This window comes from Mixophyes fleayi, chromosome 11, assembly GCF_038048845.1.
Source record: "Mixophyes fleayi isolate aMixFle1 chromosome 11, aMixFle1.hap1, whole genome shotgun sequence".
Lineage (NCBI taxonomy): Eukaryota > Metazoa > Chordata > Amphibia > Anura > Limnodynastidae > Mixophyes > Mixophyes fleayi.
The window spans coordinates 22,723,381-22,749,202 of record NC_134412.1 but is presented as its reverse complement, the minus strand read 5'-3'; the positions used below and the strand labels follow the sequence as shown (position 1 = coordinate 22,749,202).

General features: G+C 41.9%; 1 protein-coding gene across 1 annotated transcript; it reads right to left on the bottom strand.

Moving 5' to 3' along the window:
• Window positions 1-10,600: 10,600 nt before the first annotated feature.
• LOC142107509 (Golgi-associated RAB2B interactor protein 3-like) lies at window positions 10,601-19,101 on the bottom strand. The gene is made up of 5 exons (XM_075190971.1): window positions 18,954-19,101; window positions 16,121-16,284; window positions 14,832-14,998; window positions 13,373-13,550; window positions 10,601-10,699 (listed from the first exon to the last, which is right to left on the bottom strand). Exons 2-5 carry the CDS (start codon window positions 16,274-16,276, stop codon window positions 10,601-10,603), a joined length of 600 nt encoding a protein of 199 aa, XP_075047072.1. The 5' UTR covers window positions 16,277-16,284; window positions 18,954-19,101.
• Between the last annotated feature and the right edge of the window lie 6,721 nt (window positions 19,102-25,822).

Sequence of the window (25,822 nt, the reverse complement as noted above, 5' to 3'; positions counted from 1 at the left end):
CTTTAGGTGTATAACATGATTTAGATATAGAGTTGATGTGGGGAATAAATGACAGTTGTGAGTCAGGGATTACACCTAGCTTGTTGTCTAGGTGTCATCATTTACTCAAAAGTTTTCCTTGTACCTCACATTCAGCCTGTATCCTGTTATATACATTTAAGAAACATCTCATATGCACGTATCTTACTCAATACACTGCAAAAACTGAAGCATACACTCATTATCTCCCACATTGACTATTGCAATTCCCTTCTTCTCCTAACCAGAATTTCAACCCTACAATTGATTTTAAACGCAGCGGCTGGACTAATTTCCCTTGCAAATTGTTCTTCTACTGCTGCTCTGCTATGTCAATATAAAATACTTTTAGTAACTTACGTCATTAACAAAACTGCACCAACATTGTCGCTCCGCTCTGCGCAACGTCTGTGTCTCTCATCCATACTCATTATCTATTCAAAAATTAACCTCAATAAAGCCTGAAAAAAACACATTATTTTGTCTGCGCATAACATCCTACTGCCCACTGACATTTATGAAAATAATGTGATCATTACAACAAATCTATCAAAAACTGTACAGCCACTGCCACCTAGTGGCTAAAATTCATAATTGCATATATAGTTTGGTCAATTATTTTAGGAATGCACAATTCACTATGGCTCATATAAATATGTTTGTAAAATACAAACATTAAACTGTACTACCACCTAGAAAAAGGTGGTAGTTCAGGGGGCTTTCTCCTCCCTGGTATATATTAGGGAGTGGTTCAATTAGTTGAAGAGGTTCTTTAGTAAACTCGTGGCTATGTTTCTGTGCACATTACTGGCAATTATGTCATCAGTCAGTCAGAAGCTGTTAGATGGTGCTGGTGACATGGTCATTGTGTATTGTTGCACCAGATGTGTCCATGTCTAATTGTGCCGTAATTATGTGAACATGCCTTTACTGCACTTGGCCTGCGCTTGCCCGTCCCTGCCTGCCCTCGTTAAGGAGACGCAAGTCAACGATATGCAAAAGTCTACATCCAGATGTACACATTTTTTGGTGCGCATGCACAGAAATGTAATGTGATCATTGCAACACATCTATCATCTCTCCCTTTGAATATCCTGTCAGTCTACTCCATTTAAAGCTGATTTAGTAGTTGCATAGTCTGTTCAGCAATTGAGTGCCCGGAGCACTGTGGACTGACTTTATCGCACAGTTCTCCAACAAAAATTCACAATATGAAAGTCATGTGGAAAGTCTACATAGATACATTCCTTTCATATTGGTTATTGTCACGGTGAGCTGCATGATTGACAGAGGGAGAATTCATGCTGTGCTGCTAGTAAGTTATGGAGATGACTCCCTGCCTTTAACCTTCATATCAAGTACAGGTTGTGCTCCCTGCTGGTGCCTCATGGTATGGCATGGGGCTCTAGGCCTGGTTGCAATAGCTGGCTGGAGATTATGGTACCTAGTGGATCAAGGTGATTTTAGGTGATTCTCTGAACAAAATTTGTGTGGGGACACAAATGGTCGACGTCTCACTGGTCAGTTTGTTCCTGTCAAAATTGTGAAGACATCTTGGCTTGACCGCTGCCTAGTTGGTTGTAGAACTGTAGAGTTGTTTCAATGCAAGAGGGGAAGACAAGGGCGTTATCCACACAATGTCACCAATACTACTGTGTATGTGTATATATATATATATATATATATATATATATATATATATATATGTACAGTATATGTGTGGGTATCTCAGTGTGCACTATGAAGTTTAAATTAAATGTATATTTTGTTAGTTTAATGAGGGACAGATTGCTTACTTAAACACAATGTATGCTATCTGTCTGAGTGTGTTAGTTCCTCATTACAGGGTAACTCAGCGAAACCTTAGGGAACATTTGTCTTATGGAATCGTAGACATTGATGTTAAAAAAGAAAGCCATTTAAAAGCATAGACAAACTTTCTACTTTGTTCTAGCTTTTAATATAGCATGTTTTCAAGACCTCCCTGCAGCATAGTGTACTGTGTATCAATGTTGCTTGATTGCTGCAAGCAATATTGAAATTGACGCAAAAGTGAAGTGAATTGTATTATTATTATTATTATTATTATTATTATTATTATTATTATTATTATATTATTTATTATTATTATTAGTATTTGCTTATATTTTTAACTATCAGTGTTAACATACATTTACATGGTTTTAAGAATGTGTGTTGAAAGATTTTACTGCCCATTCGCAATTTTGCCTAATAACACTGCCATGAATTTGAAAGAATGGTACCAAAACATCCTCTAAGAGCAACTTCTCCCAACCATTCAAGAACAGTTTTGTGATGAACAATGCCTACCAGCATGATGGAGCACATTGCCATAAGGCAAAAGTGATAACTAAGTGGCTCGAGGATCAAAACATCAAAATTTTGGGTCCATGGCCAGGAAACTCCCCAGACCTTAATAACAATGAGAACTTGTGGTCAATCCTCAAGACAAACAAAAACCCACAAATTCTAACAAACTCCGAGCATTGATTAGGCAAGAATGGGCGGCCATCAGTCAGTATGTGGCCCAGAAGCTGATTGACAGCATGCCAGGGCGATTTGCAGAGGTCTTCAAAAAGAAGGGTGAACACTGCAAATATTGACTCTTTGCATAAACTTAATGTAATTGTCAATAAAAGCCTTTGACACTTATGCAACGCTTGTAATATTACTTCAGTATACCATAGCAACATCTGACAACAAGGTCTAAAAACACTTAAGCAGCAAACTTTGTGAAAACCAATACTTGTGTCATTCTCAAAACTTTTGGCCATGACTGTAAAGTGTATTGTGATCTGTGGTGTTTCCTTTTACCTTTATTCTCAGTTAGTGCATTGCCTCCACCTTGGTCTGAGTGCAGTAGGCTCCTCGTTGGGTAGTGATCTTGATAAGCAACACCAGAGGGAGACCGAGGAACCCTCCGTCCCCTACTAACAAAACCACAGGCACACACAGAAAGAGACAGCAATAGGCAAATTGGTCTTTCAAAGCCACGCCAGCACTTTTATTGATTAGGCATGTGCTCTCAAAAGGTTTTTTATGTCTGATTAGACTTTTAATATATTAAAAAAAATAGAATATCTCTCATATAAACCGTATTTTAAAAGTATCCCTTTAAAACAGGTGAAATATAGTAAATGTACAAGAATACAACCAATACCTGAACTTTTTCTTACCCTAGTGTCTGGAGCCGCTGCGGCCACGGGCACCGCTGCGATTCATTTCCTCCCACTATGAGCTTAGCCTCCCTGCCGGTTATAGCGTTCCAGTTGCCTACTGTTGCTGACCTGCTCTGGATACCTTTATTACTGATTTCTCGTTGTGACCTCTGCCTGTTACTTGGACCCCTGCCTGCTTGCCTGTGACCCTGACCCTTTGGCCTGTATCTTGGACTCTGCTGTTCTGCTCGTGACCTTGACCTTTGGCGTGTTTCCTGAATACTCTTCTTTCTAGTGACCCCTGACCTTGGCTTTCGTCTGATCATCCCTTACCATCTCTACTGTCTCCTGGTCTGCAGCTGCGGTTTAGTATAATGAACCTACACTACTCGGAGTTAAGTCCTGGGGGCATCCGAGTACCTGTGAGCGCATCTAGCTCTACGGGAAAGGCGGCTGCTATAGGCGAAGACCTCCACCAGCCTGTTCTGCAGGTTCGTTATCTGACCACTAGCAGCCTAACATTATAACCAGCCAGTGAAGTTCTGGAGAGGATTATTTATGGAAGGAAACGGGAAAAACCCCTCTCCAGCCCAAGTTCTAGCTGGACAGATCCAAACCCTGTCTCAAGTGGTCCAGGGACTGTCGCACCGGCTATCGGCACAAGAGGTAGCTGCCAGGACGGCGCAAGCCCACCAGGGTTCATTGGCACCTGCTCTAGAACCAAAGATGAATTTTCCAGACCGCTTTTCCGGGGAAAGACAGCTGTAAGCTTTATTTCCAGTTAAGACCTCATTCCTCTGGCTCTGAGCAACAAAGGGTTGGGATCATTATATCTCTTCTACAAGGTGACTCCCAGTCCTGGGCCTTCAGTTTACCTTCTGCAAGCCCTTCGCTTCGCTCCGTGGATGCATTCTTTGACGTTCTAGGCATACTCTATGATGATCCTGATCGAGTGGCTTTGGCTGAGACTCACCTTAGGGCTCTGAAACAGGGCCGGCGCTCTGCTAAAGAATTCTGTGCTGAATTTAGGCGTTGGTCTACTGACAGTGAATGGAACGACCCTGTGCTACGCAGTCAACTTCGTTTAGGCCTGTCGGAACAGATCAAGGACGCATTGGTACAGTATCCTTCGCCAACATCATTGGAGGACCTTATGCAACTCTCCATCAAAATTAATAGGCAGATCAGGGAGAGGAAGGCGGAGAAAGAGACACCATCTGGTCTACCATCTGAATTTGCTTCTGCACCATTGGAGCCAGAAGAACCGATGCAATTAGGAGCTTACCGCCTCTTGGCAGAAGAAAAAGCTAGAAGGCGGACTCAAGGCTTGTGCGTTTACTGTGGTACCAAAGGATATTTTTCTCGCTCTTGCCCTAACAAGCCGAGAAAAGATTTGGCCTAGTAGGTAAAGAGGAGATTCACCTAGGTCTACAATTCATCTCCTCAAGAAATGCATTGTTGGTTCCTGCACACATCACTTATGGTGCCTATTCTGCTGACATCTCAGCCTTTATTGACAGTGGTGCCGCCGGTAATTTTCTGTACATAGGCTTCACTAAATCCTCAGGAATTCCTTTTCGCAATACCAGTACGGTTATTACTGTATGCAGGCTAGATGGGGAATCCCTTCCAGGTGGCAAGGTTTTGTGTAGAAACTCCACCGTTACATCTCACAGTGGGAACCCTCCATTCAGAAAACCTGATTTTCTACTTGATTCACTGTCCGTCTGTATCAGTGATACTTGGACGCCCCTGGCTGCGACTTCATAATCCTGTAATCGATTGGGCACGTTGGGAGATTACCCAGTGAAGGCCTTCATGTTCTCATTCTTGTTTGAAGTTACCCCTCCGGATATTGCAGCCCGCTTCTGAGTTATTACCTCCACAGTACCGTGAATTCTGAGATGTCTTCTCTAAGAAAGCACCCGACACCTTGCCTCCTCACCGGGACTTCGATTGTGTCATTGACCTAATTCCTGGCGCTAAATTACCGAAAGGGAGCCTGTACTGACTCTCAGGTCCCGAAACCAAAGCCATGCAGCAGTACGTCGAAGAGAACTTACAGAAAGGCTTTATTAGGCTATCAAAATCAGAGGTGCGACCATCTTCACCAAGATTGACCTACACGGGACATATAACCTCATCCGCATCAGAGAAGGAGATGAGTGGAAAACGGCTTTCAATACCCAGTCCGGTCACTACGAGTATTTAGTTATACCGTTCGGTCTCTGTAACGCACCAGTGGTCTTCCAAGACCTCATTAATGAAGTCCTCAGGGAATTCCTCGATCAGTTCGTGATTGTGTACTTGGATGACATACTGATATATTCCCATTCATTGTCTTAGCATCGGCTTCATGTTCAGCAAGTGCTCCATAAGTTACGGGACCATCACTTGTTTGCCAAGCTTGAAAAATGTGAGTTTGAAGTTCAGAATGTATCATTTCTGGGATATACTATATCCGCCTCCGTTTTTTCTATGGACCCAAGTAAAGTCCAAGCTTTTCTGGATTGGGTGCGGCCCATTAATCTGAAAGCAGTACAAAGGTTTTTGGGCTTTGCCAACTACTACCGAAGGTTTATCTAGGGTTTTTCCGATTTGGTGGCTCCCATTGTTGCCCTCACCAGAAAGGGGGCAGATCCTGGTCATTGGTCCTCTGAAGCTATTAACTCCTTCATGGCTCTAAAAAAGGCATTTATCTCTGCTCCTGCCTTAAGACATCCCAATCCTGAGCTGCCTTTTGTTCTGGAGGTTGATGCCTCTGATATTGGTGCAGACACTGTACTCTCTCAAAAAGATCCTGGTAATCACCGTCTATTTCCTTGCGCTTTCTTCTCCCGCAAATTCTCTTCTGCAGAGGCCAACTACGATGTTGGTAATCGGGAACTCTTAGCCATGAAATGGGCTTTCGAAGAATTGCATCATTGACTAGAAGGAGCCATCCATGTCATCTCAGTCATCACTGACCATAAGAACCTGCAATATATTGAATCAGCAAAACGACTAAATCCAAGGCAAGCCCGTTGGTTATTGTTCTTTACTCGGTTCCATTTTGTTATTACCGTATATACTCGAGTATAAGTCGACCCGAATATAAGCCGAGGTACCTAATTTTACCACAAAAAAATGGTAAAACTTATTGACTCGAGTATAAGCCTAGGGTGGGAAATGCAGCATCTACTGGTAATTTTTTTAGATTTATTCATTATTATGTTTTTAATTTACATCTCTATATGCATTTTTATATCATGTGTGTTGTTTGCTTGTCGTCTAAGTAATGGATTGTTAACCAATTTATGACTTTCCAAAATGTATTTAGCGCACCTATACACTGTGGTGAAAAGGCTTTAACATGTTTAAATGGTTGAAAGATGTTACAATTACCTTGGTGGTGTAAGGGGGTTCAGGGTGCATTGAGTGGCGTTAGGCCATCGCTCCAGTATGTGGTGTGCCACGGAAATCCTCTATCCTTATGGTTCAGTCTGGATTCCGTGGGACTTGGGGGTGTTGCCTGCCTTCCATGCTCCAGAGTTCCACGAAAAAGGAAGGCAGCGATGGGAACAGCTACAGTAAATCTCAAGCAGGCACTGCGCTGCGCCCTAGAGTCTCTAGGGAGCAAAGCTCCACAGCCGAGTTTCTGGCTACAGCCTTTTCCTTCCCCCGCAGTGGAACGCATGTGCGTTCCACCAACAGGAAGTTCGGCATTTGGAACGCAAGTTTGCGTTCCAAATCCCGAACTTCCTGTCGGTGGAACGCACATGCGTTCCACTGCGGAACTTAACAACTGAGGGACGGGACACCAGGTAAGTTCACCCGTGTATAAGCCGAGGGGACCTTTTTCAGCATACAAAAATGTGCTGAAAAACTCGGCTTATACACGGGTATATACGGTAGTTATAGACCAGGATCAAAGAACACTAAGGCTGATGCGTTATCCGGAAGTTTTTCCTCTCCTCATGCACCAATTCAGAAACCCCTGCTAATTGTACCACCTTCAATTATCCAAGCTGGTTTAGCCTAGGACTTGGGTATAACCCTTCGCAGATTCCAAAAACTGGCTCCCTCCGAGACACCTGCAAACCGCTTATTTGTACCAGTTCATCTCCGAAAGTCGGTCCTCACCAAAGCCCACGATCATAAAACCGCTGGACATCCCGGTATGTTTTAAAACCACAGAGAATCTCTCACGCTCCGTTTGGTGGCCCACTATGTCTTCAGACGTTCGAGATTTTGTTAATTCCTGTGAAACCTGTGCTAAAAACAAAACCCCTAGGAACCGTCCTTCGGGTCAGCTTATGCCATTATCAGTTCCTACTAGGCCTTGGACACATTTGTCAGTGGATTTTATTGTGGAACTCCCTTCCTCAGCAGGCCACAATACTATCTGGGTAGTGGTTGACCGCTTCAGCAAAATGGCCCATTTCATACCCCTAACCAGACTCCCTAGTGCACAGACCTTGGCGTCGCTTTTAATCCAGCACGTTTTTCGGACTCATGGGTTACCAATGGATATTGTGTTTGACCGCGGCTCTCAGTTCACTGCTCAATTCTGGAAATCCTTCTGTGCACTCCTTGGGACAAACATCAACCTTTCCTCAGTATACCAGCCACAATCCAATAGACAAACTGAAAGGGTTAATCAATCCTTGGAACAATTTTTACGCTTATACACTTCTGAATTCCACAATAACTGGTCAACGCTCTTACCATGGGCAGAATTCGCATACAACAATTCTTGCCATTCCTCCACATGTACCTCCCCGTTCTATTGCAACCTTGGTTACCATGCCAGGTCCAACTCGCTGGCTTTGCTTAATCCTTCTGGGCTCCTTGGCATACACTCTACAGCTTCTACTCTGAAGAACATCTGGAGGAAGGATCACTCTGCCTTAAAACGAGCCTCATTCCACTCGAAGGAATTTGCGGATCAACGCCGTAGGAGATGCTCGTTCAAAGTGGGTCAAAAGGTTTGGCTTTCCACCCGTAATATTAGGCTTAGACAACCTTGGAAAAAGCTTGGCCCACAATTTATTGGTCCTTTTTTAATCATTAAGCAAGTGAATCCTGTGGCTTTTAGGTTGAAACTTCCACGCTCTTTGAAAATTCCAAACACCTTTCATTGTTCCCTGCTTAAACCTATAATTTTTTCTAGTAAATTCAGACGAGTTCACCCTTGGAGGCCTCATTCGGTTAATGTGGAAGGGCACCAAGAATTTTTGATACAGAAAATACTGGTTTCTAAAAAAGTTCAGGGGCAAATATATTTTCTGGTCCAATGGAAGGGCCGCGGTGTGGAGGAACGTTCCTGGATTCCACAATACTGTCTTCATGCTGATAGACTTATTAAAAAACTCTTTAAGCAGTTTCCTAGGAAACCAGGATGTCAGGGTCCTTTAACACCTCCTCAAGGGGGGGGGGGGTACTGTCAGGAGCCGCCACAGCCATGGGCACGCTGAGTGTACTAAGCGGTGTGCCCCGGTAAGTTCTGCAGCCGGGCGCATGCGCTAATATTATATCCTGTGGGCTAATTATTTGGGGCATCATTAATTAGACTAAGCCTGCTAATCATTACAGGGCTAAGCCCTGATTGGCCAATATCAGTATATAAGGCAGGGAGGGCTTAGCCTCCCTGCCGGTTATAGGGTTCCAGTTGCCTACTGTTGCTGACCTGCTCTGGATACCTTCATTACTAATTTCTCGTTGTGACCTCTGCCTGTTTCTTGGACCCCTGCCTGCTTGCCTGTGACCCTGACCCTTTGGCCTGTACCTTGGATTCTGCTGTTCTGCTCGTGACCTTGATCTTTGGCGTGTTTCCTGAATACTCTTCTTACTAGTGACCCCTGACCTTGGCTTTCCTCTGGTCATCTCTACTGTTTCCTAGTCTGCGGCTGCGGTTTAGTATAACGAACCTACACTACTTGGAGTTAAGTCCTGGGGGCATCCGAGTACCTGTGAGCGTGTCTAGCTCTATGGGAAAGGCGGCTGCTATAGACGAAGACCTCCACCAGCCTGTTCTGCAGGTTCGCTATCTGACCACTAGCAGCCTAACACCTAGATAAGAGGTACTTCTACCCTAAATGCTTACTTGCAATTATTCTCCAACTTTAATAATGTCTAGCAATTGTACATTCTAAACTCAACACATAGGCATCCACTAACTTAACATGTTATACATCAACATGCATATTTAGCAATAAAATGCAATTAAGTGGTCTTATAAGGAAATTAATGACAAACACCTTTCTCTCCAGTTCTCTATCCCAGAAACAGTAGACGATGGTAGAAAAAAGGCTCCAGAATAAAGTCGCTGGTGTCAGTTTTCCTTAGCTTTGTCAAATCTCTTTTAATGGTGGCACTCTGTAGTATCTCTCACTTCTCCAATAAGCACAATGTCACAATATATGTAAGGGGTACCTGCTAACTTTGACGCAGCTCAAGTAGAAGGTGCGGAGTCTAACGCGCCCCCCTGGTCTTCTCCAGGAACCCCCGCAAGGAGCTATGGTTTTTGCGGCAGGAGACGCGCAGGTCACGGTCCTTTACTGAGCTGTATAGCGAGATACAAGAGTGGTCAGATGAGCCTGTTTGGTAACGTGCTAGCTATGGAGGTACACAAGGAGGAATCCAGGAGAATAGTGAAACAAGCCGGGTCGGTTACTTCCAAGGATAAACAATGCACAGGCAGAATCCAAATCGAGAGGTCAGACAAGCTGGGTCAGCAGGGAACACAGGAGAGCAGGAGTAGGCAGACTTAGCCAAGGAAACAACAAAGACGTTGGAGCAGGTTAGACCTAATACTCTGTCACCAGCATGGTGACTTAAATAATGCAGGAGGCCAATAGGAATGTCAGCGGTGTGATGTCATCGGCCGCAGCAACAGGACGCCAATGTGCGATAGGACTGGCCGGAAGTATTGTGTCTGGTTGCCTGGTGTGTGCACTGACAGGCGGCCGTCCCGAAGGAGCAGAGGGAAGGCGCCTGACACACAATCTCTTGTCTGTCTTTATTCCAGCAGAATAGGCATGTACACACTTTCCTCCTTGTCTCGTCCTATTACACAGGCCCAGTCCTGCAGTGAGCTATCTCTCCCCTGTACTATAACGAATGTCACTGGTTTGAGTTTTGTTGTTTAGTGCAGATTTTCATAATATATCTCAGTCTCTGATCCCTAACTATCTTCCTCTATCACTTCCCCTGATAGTTTATCACAGTCCTGTAAAGGGGTGTACAAATTATCTTCGGGCCTCCCCACCAAGTCCCTATCTACCTAATAACAAGATTCAGAATACTCATTCCCATCAAATGATAAATTAAGTTTAGTGTTTTAACAGTAAAATGTCACTAGTGATTGGTATTCACATATCAGAGAAATGTCTACACTTTAGATGGTTTTATATTATTTTTTATTAAGAAGAACGATTAATTTTCAGAATTTTTTTCATAAATCTTTTTATCTTGGATGTTTTCTTGGGTCTCATGTCCTGTTCGTCTGTTTCTTCCTTTATCTTGAGAAGTAAAAACAGAGAATTATTGTACTCTGTGTGCTTAGATAGACAGTCATAGGTCTACAGCTACAAGTTATTGATGCAGTAACCTATATTTATAGTGTACATCTCACTAACAACTGCTTAATATAAAGAACGCTGCATGTTTATATATTTACAGGAGAACACAAGAAACATATTTCAGTAAGAATCCTTAAGCATCTACTTACAGTAGAGGGTAATGAGTTTTACTGATGAGGTGTATGGTTTGCTGTTACTATCTCTTAATCATACTTGCCAACTCTCCCGGAAATTCTGGGAGACTCCTGAAATTCGTGTCAGTCTCCCGGGCTCCCGGGGGAGCTGGCATTTCTCCCGGATCCAAGATTTCACCGAGAATCGCGTCATTTGACGCAATTCTCGGTGAATCATGCCATTTTGGAGGGCGGGAGGGGTGGGGCGAGGCCAATAGCGGGGTCAAAATGACGCAATTGGCTTTGTCCCGCCCTCCAGTCACGCCCCCAACTCCCGAAAGCAAGTTTCCGGGAGTTGGCAAGTATGCTCTTAATTGGTCCTTACAAATTCATTATAAGGAACTATTTTCCATACATGGCAGATGTGGTACCACTTGTAATTGTTAAATCAGGGTTTGGGGTGACACAATCGCTTCCATCCATGTGTTCTGTAGGCTGCTCCTGACTTCCTGACCCATCAGTACATAGAGATTACTAGGCCTGATCAATGTCAAAACACAACTTGGACGTGATTTCTATGTTTAAAAAGAGCATGCAACTTGTGCATAGTTCTGACCGTATTCAAATCAAAGTGTTATGATTTGAATATGGGTGGAAATATTCTCTTCTCCAAAATTATTTTTCATTGCTAAAAAAAAAATAATTAAAAATTAAATATTTAATGCGTACAATGCATAGAAGGCATTGTGAAACTTTTTTTTAATGCATACAGTTGATCTGTGATAGCTACTAAGACGCATACGTGTAAGTTTGTAATCAAAGACTATTCCGTGTCAGTCGTCACTATCAGCCAGAATTTACACCCGAACCGGTAGCTTTGATTTGGCTGCGTCCGTGTGAACACACCCTTTCTGTACATGGGCTATGTTAGTTCGCCCCTTCCCTCTCCCCAATCTGCATCTCAAGTTGTAAGGGGTCATGAGGAAAAATAGCTGCATGTAGCTGCCCCAGGGGTCCAGTTACCTGGAGTAAAATATTTAATCTAATCTAAATATTTAATCTGTGAGGAGTTTGTATGATCTCCCCGTATTTGCGTGGCTTTCCTCCAGGTGCTCTGGTTTCCTCCCACACTCTAAAAACATACTGGTAGGTTAATTGGCTGCTATTAAATTGCCCTTAGTCTCTCTCAGTATGTATGTGTGTGTACGTTAGGGGATTTAGATTGTAAACTCCAATGGGGCAGGGACTGATGTAAATGAGTTCTCGGTACAGCGCTGAGGATTTAGTGGCGCTATATAAATAGTAATACATGGTGATGATGATGTAGTGTTGAGTGTTATTGGATCTAACTAACTCTGCCAAGTCACAGTAATCTATATATGAATGCACAGTGCATAAACGTATGTCAAGACTGTTCGCAATAACAAGCCTTACTCCAGGTATATTAATCTCACTGATTTATTTTTCCAGTGCTATTATATATTGTTTATCTGCTTTTTTTTTAGTACAACTCCATCATTCCTACATGTAAAACAATTACATGAATTTTAATATGAAAAGATCACCTTAGGTATGTTTACCTATAAAATCTAACTTTGTATTATGCATTACTGGAAACTCCTGATGGCTTATTATCCCCACGTGACCCCGCCCCTAGTGACACTGTAATGGTTTGGTGATCCTTGTTATGGGGATAAGGAGTTAATGGGCCTGATTCATGAAGGCACGCATACTGAGCTCAACCCGCGTTTGGTTTTACACGCACGTATTTCAGCTTTGCGCACTCCTGAATTCATCAAGGCACGGATCTCAAGATACGTGCGCTGCTGAAATCGGTGTAGGTCTGCTGTGCTCTCCTACACAAGACGCTGCAGGATACATCCAATACCTATGTGGATCATAAATTCTCAAAAGAACGCACAGAAAAAAAAAGTATTGATAATGTCACCTGTTAATAACAGATACATTAATGATAAAACAGTTAAAAAAAAGTGTTTTTGTCGTCCCCCCCCCCATGAAATACATTTATTAGGATGTTTTTAATGTTTACTGAGGATAAAATAAATTTTAAAGTTGCTCGTGATTGTAAACACATGTTATAGCATGCACATGAGTCTGTCATCACTACTGATCAGGACTTAGACTAGTCCTGTAGCTGGAGCAAGAGATACGAAAAACAAGTAACTTTGAGATGGTCAGAGCTGGATTCGGAAGTGGCTGCGAGCGCTTGAGTTTGACACGCCCCTACTGTACAGTGACTATGGTAGAACGCCCCTTCCCTGCCCCCTTCACTCCCCAAAATCGTAGACTGTAGTAAGGGTCCTTTGCATTCAAAGATAGAGCTGCGTTTACTGGCGTATGTTCTGGATCTGGGCGTGCGCAGAATAATTTTGTGTACAATACACTCAAAATCGCAGATACATGCCTTGATGGATAAGGACCAATATGTGAATCAGAAGAATATTATATGATTGATGGGACAAAGAGCAAAGAAACGTACCACATCTGGGGAACGGTTCAGAAGATTGATGAGCTTGACCCATCTTCCGAAACGCTCATCATCTGCCCCCTCGGTCAGCAGCTCAATGTAGAATACGCCTCTCTTGGCGACTGCCACCCTCAGTATGCAGTTGGTTTCATTTTCTACTCTCAGTTTTACCAGCTTTAATGGATATAACCTGCAATGAACAGAGTGTTGAGGTCAGGAAGTAAACTGGAAGGTACCATTGTTATCACCATATAATGACAAAAGGGCATTGATGCTATATCTGCCTCCAATATAGTTACTCCCATCCATCGCTTTAACTCACATTATATTTGGCAAGTAAAGACCTACATTTTGGTCACACAAGTATCATCCCAACACAAAAACACCTTGATGTCTAAAACTCCAAAAAAGACATTGCTTAAAGCAGCATGTTGGTATTTACCATTTTCCCTTGATTGTTTTTTTTCCCTTTTGCTATTAATGATTTACGATCCTGGACTACCATGGCAACCACAGTCATATGGCACATGATGAAGTGAGCAGAGAGACTTTGGAATGCCCCTCTGAGCTCTGTCTGCACTGTGACATCCTCTTTCTCCCGCCCTCTGCCATCACATGACATTCTAAGAGCTGTGAGCCTGTGTCTGTGTAGCAGACTGACTGTGCCTGGCAGCGATTTATGTTTAGCAAACAAAGTGCTTTTGAAAAGGAGATAATAATTTGTAGGAGGATAGCTAAAAATGGCTATCAGTCTTCTATGTGGGATCCCTGCTTTAAATAGCATGTGTTAAAAACAGAAAAGATTTGTTGTAATTAAGTTTTCTATGCTCTTCTCAAAGCAATGTTAGAGTCATTATCTTTACACTATACATTCCAATAATGCTGCCTAATTTATTTATTCTTCATCATTTGCAAACTTAAGTCACTGGCAATACTGGCATTTATCAGGAAATGCAAGACATAAATGAAAAAGCGTTATATATATATATATATTCTACTTAATTAGTAGAAATGGGCACATCGATAAGCAGAAAGGCAAATCTTACTAAAACTAATTTCCATGTTATGTAAGAAGGAGGCGGGTAGGAAAATGAGCCTTGGTCAGCGGCCTTGTAATAGAGGTAGCATAAGCCACTGTTCTCATTGGCCCTGGCTGCCTGTTTCTTTCCCATTCACTGTGGTTGTTGATGCTAGAGTGGCCTGTTTAGCATTTATTGTAGACTCTCCATTTTTGCATCCCCCAGAAGGGCAAACCGTGCTGGTAGACCGTCTCTGTGTCATTAGTGGTGAGGAACTCAGATCCGGCATTGAGGCCCAGGCACTTTTAGGTATTCTACTGTTTTTAGTTGATGTCATACTGTATTAAAAGCAAAACACTTTGTGCTGCACTAATTATATTGCATCGTATTGCAAATGTGCCTTTTTCCACATATCTATATTGTGCATTTTGGTGTAAATGAAGGTCACACACCTTTTCAACTTCAGCAATTGCTCATCTTTTCCTTCGGAGGGGATATTATCCTGCATTGCCAACAGCATCGTATCTGGCTTTGGAGAAGCTATGTTAATTGTGGCTAGAGCCACTGTTATTACAGAAGGATCCCCTAATTGGTCAACCAATTTCATCCTCTTGTTCACCTGTAAAAAGAACACAATTTAATGGAACTCCGAATATTTTGTTTAATATTTAAATTAAGATCCCAACGAGGGATAATAAGATTTTAAAATGATTGTTTATGTTGCCTTGTGGTGGAAAACCGACCATATATTAAATATGTTTCTAACCCATATATGTGTGAGCTGGTTGTTTTATAATGAACATATATAAAATGTGCTTGAAAAGACAGTAGCCTGGGCTCGTCCTTTCCTGCTCACTACAATAGAATTTGGCAGGCACCCAAAACTCCTATTAGTTTTTTACCTTGTTGCAACAATGTTACTGCATATTAGAAAACAGTTAACACAACTGCAGAGATACTAATAAGTGTTAATGTTGTCTTTGTTTTTCTGCAGAAGAGCAACTATTACTTTTCTAGGCTGTCGAAAAAGTAACTGAAGTGAGATGTTGAAAAGTATATCCCAATTGTAAAGCGCTACGGAATTTGCTGGCGCTATATAAATAACGGATGATGATGATAGTATAGTACGTCGGAGATTGATTGGCTCATCCTATGCTAATGTAGACAAACAAATGTATGAATGCTCTTTGTTCTACATATACTATTATCATGCTGTTTATTACATTAGTTGCTGTTTTTTGAAAGTTAAGATTCCATGAACTGTCCGTCCAATCAGGATTCCTGACCCAGTTCTGGAAAAGGAAAACGGTTTGTACGAGCAGTTAATATAGATGGAAACACTATAGATGGAAACACTCCGCACAATGACAACCATTACCGTAGGAATCTCCAATCATTTTTCGGTGCACCTCTATACTATGCGAGTAAAAGTGAGCAGAGATTCCTGCCATAACATAAACGCAATGTGTCTACTTGGACGTTCCGAAGACACATCGTGCTGAACTGAATCTCCCCCATAGATGGGTGTCTTGACTTTAAAATATTTGTTCTTCTGCAAAAGCTGGATAATGTGTTATTTTGCTATCTTCAATCAGAGACATCCTTTCACTTAGTCCCCCTATGATGGTGGCCATGGTAATCAGTAACTCTGCATGTGAGCTGGTGATCAGTGGGAAGTCAGACCTTAAGAAATCCACAAGGTATCAGTGCTACATCCCTCTCAAATCTTCTATTCTATTACCTCCACAAAGTTGCCCTCAATCATTGGGGCAAATGCGAACATGCTGAATTCACCCTCGGTCAACAGCTGCTTCTGCAGCGGCCCCGTATGTTCACCGAATATTGGGTGCCTTTGTTCATAGGCCAATCGTTGATCTGAGTTCTTAAAATATAACATGACGACTTCTAGGAAACATTGGAGAAGAATAGTTAATTAGACAGCATTTACAGTGCAGGATAACTCACAAATGATGCAACATGTTAATAGTAAATCTGTAGCCACAGGGGCGCACGCAGGGGGGGTTTCTTGGTCTCCAGAAACCCCTCCCCTCCGCTAAAGAAGGGCCCCTACATAGCGGCACTGTACTATATAGCAGCCGCGGCGCTGTCAAAGAAGCGTCCGCGGCGGTGCTGTATTGTATAGAGCACCACTGTGGACGCTTCTTTGACAGCGCCGCGGCTGCTATATAGTACAGTGCTGGCGAAACGGAGCTTCTGCGCATGCGCGGCAGCTCTCTCGCTGCTTTTTGTTTTTGTTGGGGGGGGGGAATCCCCCCATAAAAATCCTGCGTGCGCACCTTAGACTTGGTTACCAAAGTGTAATATGAGCAGGTCAATACACTCCATGATGTAACTACCAAAGAGCAGAAGGTGCAACACTTTGTGACCCATTTTATTTGGTGAGTGAAATTTGTTTGCTTAATGTATTAAAATGGACAAAGATATGTTGAACTCTAATGCCTAGTCCTGTGGTGGTGAACTCATTTCTACTCTATGATGACCTGTGTCACGGTGTACTTTGGGTATAAACTAAAATTGAAATGGATTTAACGGAGAAACATTATTTTGATAGAATGTGGACATGTTTGCAACTCTCTCTTATGTTGTTTGTGTGATGAATGAATAGTGCATTACATTATGTGTACTCATTTATTTGTATGACAGTAAAGACCCAAATTGAGGGAAAGTGATGGGCGAGTGTGTGATTTGTGCGGTTTGTGTGTGATTTATTCTGCATTCTCCTCTTACCTGTCCGCGACAGCTGTCAAATCTACTGCCTGACAAAGGAAATGGTAGATGAAATATAATGTTCACTGGATATCAGTCCTAGATACACTGACACTGAGCCCAAGTGACTCCCTTAGCTGTTTGTGACATCACACAGGGAGCACACAGCTTTGTTTATGATAAACAGAAATGGCTAATATAAAATAGGCCTGATTCATTAAGGAAAGGAAAGCTACAAAAAAGGAGTAACTTTGTACCTTGGCAAAACCATGTTACATTGGAGGGGGAGGTATATTTAAAATGTGATGGCAGATTTATAGTTGGGGTAGGGCATGTCCTAGATCAAATTTAATTTGGAGTGTAAAAATAAAGCTATCAAATATTTGTGTTGTACATGGAAAAAAATACAGTTTTTCCTTACATACAAAATAATAAACTAATTTGCACCCCTGGCATTGTAACATGTTTTGTCCAGGAGAAAACTTACTTTTTTTTTTTTGCTTTATTTTCCTTAATGAATCAGGCCCATTGTGTCCAAATGTGTTGACTAGGCCATACATGAGCAATTTAGAGGGATCACTCACTACAGTACAACTGTGTGTGATGCTGTGCTTATGTATGTAATGTACCTAAATTATAGGTATAGGTTCCTGCATACTACTGTTCAGTGCAACCCTCCAAATTGTGTTTTTAATACAACCATCAATCATATGTTTTGTTAGCTGTCTTCTCTACCACCACACTTTAATCTACATTATTTCAACCCGGCTGAAGAACACTTCGTTTGTTAGATATATTGCATGATTGTTTACGTTGTTATTTCCTACTTTAAATTATAAGGTATGTAATGTATACACAGCTGCAGCATACATAGGTAACAGAAGCCTACAAGGAGTGCTGTGACCAGGGCCGGTGCTAGGGTCCATGGCGCCCTAGGCATTTTTAAAAAAGCGGCGCCCCCCCGCAAAAATCGCCGCCCCCCAAAAAAATCGCCGCCCTCCTCTCCTTACCTTGTCTCACCACCGCCGCCTCTCTGCTCCGTCTCCTCCCCTCCACTCACTGACACTAGTAAGTGGAGGGGCGGAGACGGAGGAGAGAGGCGGCGGTGGTGAGCAATAGCCTCTTCCCCCCTCCCCGTGCATCTGAATGCTGTGCGGCGGCCGTGACAGGTATGGTCAGCGGTTGCCGCACAGTTTTAAAGTCTTTTAGTATTCTGTGGCGCCCTCCAGGCGCCCTCCAGAGCCCGGCGCCCTAGGCAAGTGCCTAACCTTGCCTAATGGGAGCGCCGGGCCTGGCTGTGACACACACTCTGCTGTGTTTTACTTTCATTGAATTCTATGAAACACATTCCAAATGAGTCATGTGACATAAGTGATATCTTTATAGTCCAATATGTGATGACATCAGTAATGGCATAATAGAAAGATATGTTTTAGAACAGTTTCTACATATATCCAGGCCACGTGTGTTAATTATTATTGGAGAGTGACAACTCAGTTCATAAATCATTTGTAATGATGTCTAGAAAGGAACCTTTTTTCAGTAATAGAAGTGCGGCTTTCTACTGTAGCACATTAATCTTCCTAATGCCGGAAGATTACAGCATTCTAATTTACAAGGAGAGTAGAAACTGGATCCAAACATATAAAAAAGTCGACGTAACCAATTGGTGAGAACAAGGAATTGCACAGGTCATGTGATCAGCGTTGTTCTGGCGTTTTCACGCAAAACATAGGCTTTTGTTACAATAACTCCGCCTTATTTTTACGTCATGCATATTTACAAGAGAGTCCCTATAGACGAACGCAATTAAATAGTGACAGTGTTGCATTTGAGCGTACACTTACCTGAAGGGGTTTACTTTGTTTCAGGCCCGACCAATGAATGGCTGATGGGAGGGTCTTGAGTTCTTTATAGGTCTTCTCATTTCCTGGTTTGCCTCATTCTGCTTTGCAAGATCCCACGCACCCACGCCTGGTGCCGATTTGATAATTAGTGCCTGTTTGGTAGGAAGACACTGCGATCAGCGGCTGATACATAAGGCACTATTATGATTGGCCGCAGGTCTCTGTCCCCTTCGAAGCAACGGTAACTCTTGGCCATTCAATGGGGAGAGTCCTTGTCTGGCTCAGTGAGGGAGGGCATTGTGAGTTTAGAGGGGGTGCAGTTACTCTGATGCCAGGTTAGGGCCGGCCAGGCATTTAAAGGCTATGTCCGTTTTAAGTGGATTCACGGCGGTTCGCCATGTCAACGCTTAGTTTTGGGTATCAGTCTGGTAGCTGTACCGCAGTGCCCTTACTCCGTCACCAAATTTAATTCATAAAACTGTGACATTCTTTAGCCATCTTATTTATGTATCCGTGTCTTTATTTTTAGATAAGTTAGTTAAGTGTGTAAAGGTCTTGTGAAGGGGAACAAGGGCATACATATTGAACTATTTAATAAAAAGGACTACAGCCTTAGCCGTAGGTATCCGTAGAGCCATATCTAACAAGACAAGCATATGATAAACACACTACTTGATCTGTCATTCTTCTCCATAAGCTAAGGGACAAAACAGCAATTATATAAATAAAGGGAGACAGTATCACCCAATTACAGTGTGTGTATCATTCAATTAAAACCATCCAGGTGCAAGTGAAATCTAGTATCTAACACTACTGACAGTATAACAGAGGCTACCTTCATAAAAAGGAATTTTTCCTCTATTGTTGAAAACCTAAATTGAATCACCCTAACCTCTACTACCAGTAGGAGGCCAGTTTCTCCAGCATACAACCAAAGAAAAAATGGTACAGCTAATGCCCTAACCAGTAATCTAAGTGGGCTGGTATCCGGTTGCATGCCATACCGCCACTTCTAGAACTGCTTTAGATGTAAAACTCAACCATCCTCTTCCAGTTTCCATACCATCATTTCAATAATTATCGTAGTTTAAAATTGAAACTTCTAATTTTCCACTTCACCTACTGGCGCTAATAATAAGTTTAATAATAGCTACAATTCATAACAGCTCGAATTAATCATATGATAGTGATCTTGAAATTGTTACATATCCGAAAAAATCTAAATATACATGCAAATTATGTATAAAGAGAGAGATTCCAAATATAATAAATTGCATCAAATATTAAAAGCTCATTCTGACAGTGTTTTTTTTTAAATATATAGCTCCAGACAGACCAGGCTCCACTTATATAAACAACATTTATTACTAATATTCAACAAAAAAGGACATAATATTCTCCAATTAATATCAAAATCGAGCACAAGCTACAATTATTTATCCCCTTGTATTTGAAGCATATCCAATGTGCCTTGGCCCATGTGGTCTCTCGATACACTTCAGGTTTATAGGATGAGATCTGTAGCGGTTATTCAGGGAGATACGTCCCACACGCTCTGCTAGTTTATGAGTATGAATTGGCCAATACAGGGGATATATCTAATTGTTTTAGATGTCAAAAATGATCAGTAGGCAATAAATAAACAGGGGTACCATCAATTGAAAGAGGGGACTTCCCTTTTTCAAAGTAGGATATCCCTGCTTTTTAAGTGCTAGGTATAAGAAGAGAGAAGCTCTAAAAGAGCCTCCACTATCCCTGGCATTAACTATTATTAAAGTCATTTTATCACTTAGCAATAATCATTGTCCGCTGCGATTTGTGTGGTTCCAACACACAATTAGATTTAATGGAAAAATATAGCAGGATGCAACTAATAACAATTCAATAAAATAAAGTACAGCCGATACATACGCAGGCGCTCTGAATCCAGCATACAGTCATTCAATCCTGAAGTCTGTGGTCAAAGTAGACTGTATGATGGTCTCAGAGCCTGGTTTATATACAGTTTGTGGCACATAAAAAAAACAGTAGTGATGTCTTGGCATGTTTCCAATGGTTAAGGATTCAGGACAGTCCAGTGTAATGAGGTCATAGGTCGGTTCAAACAATGCTCTCCAAGGGTACGGGTCAACTCTCCAACAGCTGCACATGTGTCTTCCCTCCGAAAAGCTAGTTTAAACTTGTCTATTTGCATTACACACACAATACCATTCAGACCATTAATCCTCTGTCTTCCATAACTTGCATTCGCAAGGTGTGATTGCTTAGCTGATTGTAGCGGATGTCTGGTGGTAAAAAAAAGTGGATTAAAATGACACTAAACATGATATATTTCCTAAATCCTGAACCTTAGATACCAATAAAGTAGATTTAACATTATTATATTAAACTATTGAATCTATTACATTCGGTTATAAATGACTGTGTGTTGGAACTTTATTAAGGTGCACTATTTACATAATGAATGTGTGAGTGTAAATGTATGTGTGCAACAATTATCCGTGCGATTGCGTCATAACACGTGGCATACTAATTGCAATCGCACAGAAAATCAATATTAATCCAATTATTTGACTTTCAGACTATAGACTTTGATGGACGCACAGTCCATCAAAGTCTATAGTCTGAAAGTCAAATAATTGGAGGAAAATGGAGGAAAGCCCACAAATCATGGTGGGAAGTTATCTAGCTAACTTTCTTAACCTCTTGCAGAGGACGAGCTGTAGATGTATGCTATGTGTGGTTGGCGGAAGTGACATCACTGCCATCCATTTGCCAACCAGGAAGAGCTGGCTGACAGGAAATACCTGGCAGCCATCTTCAGTTCTCAGTATATACCACACAGTAAAGACATGTTCTCATCATCATCATCACCATTTATTTATATAGCACCACTAATTACGCAGCGCTGTACAGAGAACTCACTCACATCAGTCCCTGCCCCATTGGAGCTTACAGTCTAAAATCCCTAATATAGACACACACTCCCACACACAGACATAGACAGACAGGGGGAGACTAGGGTCAATTTTCTTAGCAACCAATTAACCTACCAGTATGTTTTTTGGAGTGTGGGAGGAAACCGGAGCAGCTGGAGGAAACCCACACAAACACAGGGAGAACATACAAACTCCACACAGATAAGGCAATGGTCAGGAATCTAACTCATGACCCCAGTGCTGTGAGGCAGAAGTGCTAACCACTAGGCCACTGTGCTGCTCACGTTTGTCTATTCAGAGGGAGAGAATTAGGAGGATCCAGACACACTAATAAAAAATTGTGATGAGATATAGTGTGACCGAGGCTGTAGGAATATCTACAGCCTCGGTCACACTATTTCACATATGGTGGATCTTAATATCATTGGAGCTCACACCGCTCACTTGGACAGCAGTGTGTGGTTAGGTCTCCCTGGATGAGACTGTAGCGCTGCCGGAGAATACAGCTTAACGACCGATCGGACACTTCAGCTAGAAAATTCACGCTGGATAAGTGCCTTTCCACTACTAACGGAAGGAACCTACGGTATCTATCTTTTTATGTTGCATTGTCATCATTTGCTTATTATACCGGGTTTCTGAAGATTTGATATCTATTTATGAAATAATACTCCGTGGTATGATACTATACTATATACACTCGGAGCAGTGAGGAGGAAATCTTGAATACATAAATCATTCAAGGATTTTATGAACTGAATCTTTATTATTTATCTAGACCGACACAATTTTCCAGCAGTGGATTATTCCATATTGTGACTATATCCAAAGGATCGCTAGATTGATAGACCATTAAGTAATGTGTCTATAGAGATACTTTATTACAACTGAATAAGTTTGGAGCATTACAGTTCTATATTTGTATATCACGATCTGGAGCACAAGTATTATTATCAGTGCACTGATATGTTTGTCTAACATTTTAAATCTGTTGTTTTTTATATTGATTGCAATAAATGTGATTATGTATTTTTTCATTATCGTGGATTCAATTATCAATCAGGTTTATTGACATGGGCTGCTAACTCAGCGCCGATTTCAGTCCTTTATCATTATTATCTGTGAAGAGAGTGCAGACACTGTTAGCTTGAGTCAAGTGATTCCCCTAATTAGACTTTTTGAAAAGCAGCTAGAGAAATTGAAGAAGGAAATGAAAAAAAAAGCAATTCTGTAATTATGTTGGACTTCTAGATTAAGTACTTTATTCGCTTTGCCAGGATCCAAGAGTTATTAACATCTTGAAATCGGATCATAACATTTTGGCAACTGTGCTTGATCCTAGGTTTAAGAGCTATTTCTTCCCTTTCCAACTGACCCAGATTTCAAGAGATGCAATGAGCTTCTGGTCAGCAAGCTGACAGCTCAAGTGGTACATGACACAGTGACGTCTCCTCGTTTACTTTCTCTGTAAATTGCTGCTAGGAAAAAACTTAACTTTCCCAAGACACCCAGTGGTGATGCAGATGAGTCTGCACAACATTTTGACATTTGGTCTGGTGTAAAAGAATTGCCCAAAAATTGTGACAGCTCTTCCATAAAATGAACTACAAATTAGGCTTAAGCACATGAGGTAGATTAGTATCACCATAACTGAGAATGGAGAGTAACAAGAACAATTTGACTGAAGAGTGACAAGGACACTTCCACCCCTCCTGTTTCTGTATGAGCTATGGCACAGTAGAATGTTACTGGAGACTTTTAAGAACACTGTCAGCCCTATTAACTGAATTTCTGTTTCAGCACTAAACACTGCCACCTCTCCTATTTCTGGGTGAGCTATGGCACAGTACAAGGGAACTGCAGATTTTGAAGAACAATGCCAACCCTATTATTTCTATTTCAGCAATGACAATTAGCAATGGAGCAATGGAGCTCTCCTGTTTGTGTGTGAGCTATATAACACAGTACAATTTGACTGCAGATTTAGACAAAAACTGCCAGCCCTATTATTTCTATTTTAGCAATGACAATTAGCAATGGAGCAATGGAGCTCTCCTGTTTGTGTGTGAGCTATATAACACAGTACAATTTGACTGCAGATTTAGACCAAGACTGCCAGCCCTATTATTTCTATTTCAGCAATGACAATTAGCAATGGAGCTCTCCTGAATGTCACTAGAGACTGTGAAGAACACTGCTCCCCTCCTCTTTCTTTTCTACCTATGACGGTGCCCAACTGCCTTAGAGACAGCCAAGAACCGTGCTACCCCTTCTGTGTCCCTCTGTGAAATGGCGCTGGATTGCCACGAAGGGCGGTACTTATAGAATCCAAAATGCGCGAGATCCGACGATGTAACGATTACGTTTTGCCTCGTTTTCAATTCCGAGGGCACGCAAAAGTACAGAGCCGGCTCGGCACTTGGATCCCCGAAGTTCGGGTACGCTTGGTTCTCAAAGAACCGAGCCTGAGCATCTCTAGTTTTAACATGCAAGTCTGCAATGCTCTTGTCTTGTGTTGCATTGATATTTGCTTCTGTATTTCCCTTGACTCATTTTATTCATTTGCCATGTCTCATATCTGCACAATACTTTATTCCATGTCTTGTTTTCCCCTCATTGCATATCCTGTCCGCCACCTACATTTTGCCATCTTTCTTTTCTGCCCCGCCCCCCATATTTACCATTTCTTATGTGTCACTTTGAATATCCTGTCCAGTCTACTTCATTTAAAGTTGATTTAGTAGCCTGTTCAGCAATGAATTGCCCAGGGCACTATGGACTGATTTTATCGCACGGTTCGCCCACAAAAATTCACAATATGAAAATCATCTGGAAAGTCTACATAGATACATGCCTTTCATATTATCGAGTATTGTCATGATGAGCTGCATGATTCACAGAGTGAGAATAGGGCTGAGTCTGTGGTAAAAAACCTTAGGTGCTGGCCACTCATTGCTAGCTGTAGGTCCTTAGACCACTCCCTGATGCAGGTCTGCACAGATAAAGTGATAGTGTAAAGTGCCTGTGGCCCACTATGCAGAGGCTGCACAGCTGTAACCCGGAATTTGTGGTTTATGTTCAGCAGAACCAGATTCCTCTTGGGCATTGATGGTGTCAGGTGGAACAACAAACTCTGTGGGGTATATTTACTAAACTGCGACTTTGGAAAAGTCGAGATGTTGCCTATAGCAACCAATCAGATTCTAGCTATCATTTTGTAGAATGTACTAAATCAATGATAACTTGAATCTGGCTGGTTGCTATAGGCAACATCTGTTCTTTTTCAAACCCGGTTTTCTGAAAATCGAACTTAGGGGATCCGAGTAGGCTCGCAGGCTGGCTTGGTAATTTTGCGCATCCTGGGATCTGAATCGAGGCAAAACGTCATTGTTGTATTGTCGGATCTCGCGGGTTTTGGATTCCATAAGTACCTCCCTCCCCAGGAGATCCAGCGCAATTGCTCATACAGAAACAGGAGGGGTAGAAGTGTTCTTGTCACTTGACAAAAATTGACTGGAAATGCTTGGAAATTAATGTTATTGAGGTTAATAATAATGTAGTAACAGAAAAAGAGCCGAATTATGCGATTTTTTTTTAAAAAAAAAAATAGGGATTTTATAAAAAAAAAAAAATAGGGATCCAAAACCAAAGCACACGAGGACGGTTTTGCCAAAACCAAAACACAAAGTTAGTCCAGATCTAAAACCAAAACGTGCGGCGTTTGTGTGTTCTCCCCGTGTTTGTGTGGGTTTGAATTAGTGGCGTTATATAAATAGATGATGATGATGATGATGATATACCCCCATGTGTTGTTCCTGTACGACTTCAGCTAATACAAATGATGTGTTCCTGTTCCCGCAGAAGGAAAATAGCCTTTTTCCTCTAAAAATCACAGTTAGCCAAGGCTTAACCCTTTCACTGGTCTTATCT

Excerpts from the sequence above, each read along its gene's own strand:
- LOC142107509 (XM_075190971.1), bottom strand. The coding sequence starts at position 16,276 with ATGTTATATTTTAAGAACTCAGATCAACGATTGGCCTATGAACAAAGG. Across the intron at positions 13,551-14,831 it reads CAATTGCTGAAGTTGAAAAG|GTTATATCCATTAAAGCTGG; the intron begins GTGTGTGACCTT and ends TGTTCATTGCAG. Across the intron at positions 10,700-13,372 it reads TGAACCGTTCCCCAGATGTG|ATAAAGGAAGAAACAGACGA; the intron begins GTACGTTTCTTT and ends TTACTTCTCAAG.